At 45.2% G+C, this 7,012-nt stretch overlaps 2 protein-coding genes across 2 annotated transcripts in view; both read right to left on the bottom strand.

Annotated features, from left to right (window-relative positions):
• The window catches only part of amdhd1 (amidohydrolase domain containing 1), a gene marked incomplete at both ends in the record, with an annotated part of 2,678 nt that extends 679 nt beyond the window's left edge, over positions 1–1,999 (bottom strand). The window contains 7 exons of the mRNA XM_083692534.1: positions 1–53; positions 154–278; positions 414–639; positions 817–1,094; positions 1,194–1,258; positions 1,477–1,583; positions 1,863–1,999. The exon at positions 1–53 is cut by the window's left edge and continues 41 nt beyond it. Coding sequence (XP_083548660.1) covers positions 1–53; positions 154–278; positions 414–639; positions 817–1,094; positions 1,194–1,258; positions 1,477–1,583; positions 1,863–1,999 — 991 coding nt within the window. The remainder of the gene's footprint in view (positions 54–153; positions 279–413; positions 640–816; positions 1,095–1,193; positions 1,259–1,476; positions 1,584–1,862) is intronic.
• A 258-nt stretch (positions 2,000–2,257) lies between these two features.
• LOC310820643 (small nuclear ribonucleoprotein F) lies at positions 2,258–4,247 on the bottom strand. The gene is made up of 4 exons (XM_083692367.1): positions 4,115–4,247; positions 3,328–3,453; positions 3,151–3,215; positions 2,258–2,596 (listed from the first exon to the last, which is right to left on the bottom strand). Exons 1-4 carry the CDS (start codon positions 4,115–4,117, stop codon positions 2,530–2,532), a joined length of 261 nt encoding a protein of 86 aa, XP_083548493.1. The 5' UTR covers positions 4,118–4,247; the 3' UTR covers positions 2,258–2,529.
• Positions 4,248–7,012: the final 2,765 nt, after the last annotated feature.

The raw sequence follows: 7,012 nt of genomic DNA, 5'->3' as shown, positions 1-7,012 counted from the left end.
GTGCAACGATTACCCCAGCCTCCAGCATGTCCCGGGCCCGCGGCTGGGGTAGCCTGGACAACATACACACATACACAGCTTTGTATTGTATAACAGATTGACCCCCTCCCATTGGTTTGGCACTGGTGTGTGTGTGTGTGTGTTTTCAATTACCGCAGAATGTAGGCTGTGGTTGGTAGCAGGACGGCGGCAGTCATGGCCGTTGCCATGGCAGCGATGCCTTCATCCGTGACTTCCTCTAGGTGACTGATGGCTAAAGCACCAAGCTCCGCCCCCAGCTACCACACACACACACACACACACAGACATAAGTAACACAAATGTAACATGTGCCAACAAGCTGCTTTCATCACAGCAACAGCAGAGGGGCAGCTGAGGGGTTGATGGTGCAGTTCTGTTGGGTCGGACGGTACCTGTGCTGAGTTCATCGGGTGGAGCTCGTCTCCGTGGAAGTTGATGTTGAGACCCATGTCCTTGCCGGCCTGCAGGATGGAGCGGGTGGAGCCCAGGTCAAACACCCCCTGCTCACAGAACACGTCGATGTTGTCCACCCTCAGAGTCCCCGCTGACACACGCTCGCGCAGCTGTGGCAACTGCACCTGCAATATGTCTGCCGTCGCCTCGGCAACTGTCTTACCTCTGGGGGAGAGGTGAGAACACTGTTTATCTTTACTGGATTTACATACAACAGGGTGCATCTCAGTGTGTGTGTGTGTGTTTAGAAGAACATTGTGCCAAAAGTGTGTTCTGCAAACGGTGGAGATGTTAATTGAGAGGGTGTGTGTGTGTGTGTGTGTGTGTTTCAGTGTTCAGTACTTGGGCACGGCGTGGGCTCCGCAGTAGGTGGAGGAGATGTTGATAGGGAGGGTTCGTCTGGCCGCCTCTATGACCTCCAGCATCTTCATCTCTGTCTGCAGCTCCAGGCCGTAGCCACTCTTACACTCCACCAGCGTGGTCCCGGCCCGCTGCATGCGGCCCAGCCTGCCCGTCAGAGAGGCCAGAAGGGTGGGCACAGACGCAGCCCGAGTGTGCTCCACCGTGAAGTGGATCCCTCCCCCAGCCCGGTGCACATCCATGTATGTGGCACCAGCCAGCTGTAGGACGCACACGCACACACACACACACCACAGATTACCAGCAAAGTCAGTTGAGATCATACATTTATGAGAAGTGGAAGTGGAGGTCACATTTACCTTCATGGCAAATTCATGCACCCTGTCACCAGCCCATACCGGGTGGGTGTGTGCATCCACCAATCCTGCAACACAATCACCAATCTGGATAAGCAATGAGCACTGCATTTAAAAAAAATAATAATAATACTATGGCACTTGCAACACTATTTTACTCTATAATCGGGCAGTCTCAACAGTCAAAACTAATCTTGTCAATCTAAAAGGTCGCTTATTATTTCACCTGTACGCTACTACCTGCATATAACGCCCTCTGCTGGCGAGGTACCGCAATGATACTTGCCAGGTAATACACACATTCCCGTTGCATCGATCACTCTATCGAACGACGCTCCTGCAAATTGGGATTCGATGGTATCCACTGGTCCCACAGCTTTAATCAGCCCGTCACTAAACGAACAAATATACAGCTTGTGAAGTTCACACTTAACATGTATTAGGCTACAATAACTTTACATCGTGAAAATGGTACATGTGACCCACGGTGGAACATCCACATTTTACATTCTCATTCTATTGAAAATGTGGACGTCTGCCCATCGGTTAATGTTTCCAGCTGTTACCAGCCGACTCAAAAGGTTAGTGGAACAATTTAAAAGCTGATAGTTAAACCCTTCCAAAGCTAAATATGTTAATACGTATTAAAATACAATATGATACAATACTCACATTCCGATGACCAGGCTGCTATTCTCAATAACACACAGCTTTTGCATCCCATCTTTCGTTAAGTACTTTTCACCATTATTGCAAATCAAAACCACCTGTTTTGCGTTCTTTACCAACAGCCTGTACTTAGTAGACATTTGGAAAGTTGGTTAAAACAAAAAAAGTGAATAACTTTGAGTCACCAACTTCAGGGACGACTGTCTCGCTGTCAATGGGGGAGTAGCGGTTTGGGGACAAGTAAATATTTGAAGAGGGCTTCGTAAGTTCAAAGTGCAACATGCAGGGGCGGGGCCTTGGAAATTTGGGATACTGTACCTGCATACATTAACGTGTGTGTGTGTGTGTGTATCATTTCCCTCACACACACTAATAATAGCACCACATACATGTTTTAAGAAAAGGCATAACCAGATTTTTATTGTTGTTTTATGTTACACAATGTAATTACATCATTTTAGGTCATATACAGTTATAAAAAAAAGAAAAAAAAAAGAAAAGAATGGGACCTTTTTCTCTTGAAAATGTTACTAAATATTATAAACTGCTCCCAGAGTCCGTTTATTCCACATAGTGAAAATCCAAAAACACAAATACATCAAATACAAAAGGTACACCGCATTCATTCAGATCCAGCGAATCAGCTGTGAGCATTGCTTTCATCTTTCCATCACTCTCTCATCTCCCCATCCTCTTCTTCTTCCTCCACTCCTCTGATATACAAAACATTATTGCATCTGTGGATGAAGAAAGAGTGTGCATCTTAGATCTCTGTGCTAGAATTAAAAAGCCCTTATTCTCTGGAGAGAAATAAGACATTCACATTCATTCAATGTGCCTCCACAGTAAACACAGTATACTTTACTCTAACGACCTTTCAATGGGCAGGTATTCATTGACGTATTGACTTACCGTTCAACCATCAAATCAAAGGAAGTACAACCCATCAAAAAGCGCATCACACTGATTCAGCAACCGTTTAAGTCAGTGCCTTTTCTCCCTTTGAAGAGTCAACAGTCTTTTCTCAAATATTAGGAAAACGACTCCTCGCGTCCTCCACTCGGGTCCTACTGAAACTGCGTTGTCTAGGCCCCTCCCCTTACATATCCTCCTCCAATGTTTTTGAGGGCGGAGCGAGTGGCGGACGGAGGAGAGGGCGCGAGGAGTCGTGTTCCTAACAATTGAGAAAAGGCTAAAGGGTTGGGTGAGAGCCAGTTCCCCTCCATATATAGGTTACAATCATGCCGAATCAATAATCCGAAGAGGAGATAGAACTCGGGCTCCTATTTACCTGACAAGTACTTCACCAAGGTGACCTGCCAACGCTCCATCCACATACTCTTCTGTGTTGGCCAACTGTTGGAAACAAATACAAAACACAATCTTGATAAATCTACACACAAGGGGGGGGGGGGGGGGGGTGTAACCTTCACCTTCAACCACAGTGTGCCTAGGTCTGCTCTTTCACCTGCATGTTCATGTAGCTGTCCACTGACACCAGGTAGCCCTTGTACTCCATCCCCCACTTCAGCTTCACCATCACCGGCTTGCCCGTCAGGCCGTTGAGGAAGGGCTTGGGGTTCAGAGGTAAACTCTAAACACAGCAAGGGTCAGAAGTTTGTTAATGAGAAATTATTTCATTTCAATTACATTGGCTACCTACACTACTAGAAAAAAGGTTACAGCTTCATAGAACCTTTGGTTCCATGTAGAACCCTCCCTTTCCACAGAGTGAGGGTTCTAAGTAAGACCAAAGGGTTCTTCTAAGGATTCTCCCACAAAGACAGCCAAAGAACCCTTTGGTTTTATGTAGAACCCTCACTCTGTGGAAAGGGAGAGTTCTACATGGAACCAAAGGTTCTTCCACATGGACAGCCGAAGAGAGAACCCTTTGGAACCCGTATTTATCTCAGTGTAGTTAGCTAGGTGACCAACACTTCCATAAGCATGTCCCCTGTAATACGTCTCTTCTGAATGTGGGTTTAATCTACTATAATATGACACTTAACTATGTTTAATTAATTAAATGAGTTATATATGAACGTATTTGGTGGTTAGTATTGCAAAAAAAAAAAGAACTTGTTTGATAGCTATTCAGAGTGGACTGCCCAATCTTTCACTGCACGAATGAATGGATAGCCTAGCAAGGTAGCTAGCCAAGTGCTAGTGCTAGCTACAGGCACGCTTATCCTGAAAGCCTTTCCTTAAAAAACGTACTGAAATTTCATTTTAAATAAGTAAAACGTTACGCTTACCATCTCAACAAAAGTGTGTTTTATTCACGAAATTAGTTTGGAATGTAGCTGCACTCTTTTCGACACAAAGACGTTCACTTCTTTAGCTTGCACGCCTTGCCGCCGAAAGCAGGAAACACCCCTTTCAACTTTGACCCAAAACAAATGTCAAGCTGAAGCAAGAGCTCAAAATATGTTTACCGCCACCTACTGTACCACTGTACGGTACACGTCCAAATGATTAAAGCCACAATCTGTACGATTTTCAGTAGCCTATATAATTTCAAATAATGCTGACTTTCAAAAATATATTTATGAGATCAATGCAACTGTCTTACCTTATCTTACCTTATCACACTATTGTGTGTGTGTGTGTGTGTGTGTGTGTGTGTGTGTGTGTGTGTGTGTGTGTGTGTGTGACAGAGAGAGCTTTTTCACATTCACATTTCCAAATCCAAAATAATAATCACGTTTGAAAAGAATGAAAGAAAGTATTGCAATAAAGAATGCAATCAAATAAATGCAATTCTGTTTATTATGTATAACGGCTGGTGACAATCATTTGTTTTTTCCAGGGAATTTGAATAGGCTGGTTACGACTTTAGCAGCAGTTCTCTTCATCCTGGTTAGACGGGAAGGTTTGCGGCTCTTCTCCGTGGGTGGAGAGGAGGATGCAAGATCATCCCTCCCTTGAATTTTTGAAGACTCTGCAAAGAAAGGCAGATGGTATAGGTGTGCAGCTTTTCTAGTCAATTCAGTTGAATGGACAACATCTTTAATTGAATAGTACATGGGTCATATTTTCAATCTTGACTGAGCAGTGGTTTACTTACCTGTATAGTTTACAGTCGGGGAAGGGCTTTGAGGTTGGCTCTTCATGGACTCTTGAGGACTGCAGTCCTTGTTGCCTACTCTCTTGGAAACCTGATTGTTGAGAAAAGGTGCAATAATACCCATCTGAAAATGTCATACCTGTTGCAGTTTATGAATCCCAATAATTCTGTATCAATTAGTTAAAGAGAAGGCAGTGTTATCGATTAACGTTTTGAAAGATCTACAGTATGTGTAATACTTACCTTGGCGTTGTTGAACCAGATTTTAGATTGCAGAAAAAGATGAGAGCAGAATGTTCTCCTCCTGCTTTTATTGACCTCGTCCATAGGGAGATCTGCCTCAACAACTGGCAAGGATGATAGAATGACCCCACCTGGAGTCTGTGCTGCACCACATGCACCTAGAAGCTCCTTTGTCAATGAAGTGACCAAAGCATTGACAATTGATGGATCTTCAGATTCCACAGCCATCTTGAGTCCTTCCTCACCACCGAACTCCCGCGCAAGCCCCTTGTAGACATTCCTGTAGATCTTATATATTTTAAGACTCTGAGGATAGGCCTGAGTCTGTGGGAGGCCTGATGCTGCACAGAACTCTGAGAGGACCCTCGCTGTGATGCCTCTGCACCTCTCAACTCTCTCCGATGTGGTGGGAAATATATCCATTATCAGTTTGATACATAGCAATCGCACCAAGCTGCTATAATCATCCCTGTCCAAGTTGGGGATGACTTGGGAAGGGGATGGACCCTGTTCAGTGATATCTGGGGTCATATGATGATGCAGGGGTGAAACTCTATTAGATAGGGTTAGGAGCTCATTTGTGCTGTTTGTGTCCTCCACCAAATCTAACACTCCTTGAACAATATCACTTGTGGCCAAGCTGGTGCCTGACTCAAATGAAGATTTGGCTGCAGCTCTGGTGCTGATAACACTTGAGCCAATAGAAAGGGCATCCATCATTTGGCTTATCATCACCTTGGAAAGCCTTGTTACATCATTCTCTGACTCAGACTGATCAATCTGTATAGGAATGACCATAGTAGAGGTGCTGTCTTCCCTCTGGGCTGGAAGATCAGAGACAGCAGTCTCAGCAGACTTCCCTGATGATGCTGGCTGCAGACTCCTAATAAAGTGCCTTACCGATTCCTCCGCAAAAATATGGAGAAGCTGTGAGGACAACTTTCTGGATGCAGCACATTGCTTCTGTCCCCATTGCAGCCTTGACAGAATTGAATCTGAGGCACTCCTACCTGCTGTCCATGTTAGGACATGCGGAGTTCTGCGGCTACTACTAATGAGATGGCTAACCTTCTCTGCATATTCACTAGTGAAGATGTGGAGGGTCCCAGTGGAGATTAAACTCTCTACCTTTGTAGCAACAGAGGGCAGTCCATTAGCCTGTGTTAGCTTAACACATCCTACCATCTTCTCAGCTATTGCCCCAGCAGTTTGCCTGATTTTCTCAACCAGTGTACCTGAGAGCGTGTTTTCAATGCCAAGAGAGTCCTGAATAATTGTATGTCTTATAATAGGACATTCAGGATCAGGCATCTCATCGAGCATAGGAGTGCCAGGTAAGGTAAACACCAATTCTGACTGTCTGGTCTTTGAACAGAACCTTGCGTGGGAGGAGCAGGGCGTGGGCTCTCGTGCCTTCAGGAGGTCAGCACCCCTACAACTCACTGTGTCAATATTCTCCATACTCGGAGCATCTTCCACACCAGCTGTGATACTGCTGTGTTGGCTGGTTGATCTGTCCTGGTGAATGGATTTCCCCTGTGTGAGAAACCCCTTCATTTTACTCTGCACACTGTGGTACATATTGAGGACAACAGCCCAGATCCTCTTCTCTGACACCTGAGCTCCAGTTTCATCAATCATGTTGGATGATGAGATGGGCTGACTGAGCTCCTGGAAGTCTGTCACTATGCTTTCTACAACATCAGTGGCAGTATTAGCAGGCAGGGAGCCTTCCCCCAGCATGCTAGAGGATTTACAGAGGACTTCACTCACACCTTGGACAGCTTTGGAGTGAAACTCCTGACTTTGAAGTTTTTGGAGGCTCTGGGTGGAGAGAGAGCGG

Source organism: Argentina silus, assembly GCF_951799395.1.
Source record: "Argentina silus genome assembly, chromosome: 20".
In the NCBI taxonomy this organism is placed as follows: domain Eukaryota; kingdom Metazoa; phylum Chordata; class Actinopteri; order Argentiniformes; family Argentinidae; genus Argentina; species Argentina silus.
Note: the sequence above shows the minus strand (reverse complement) of the source record. Positions and strands in the feature narration are given on the sequence as shown.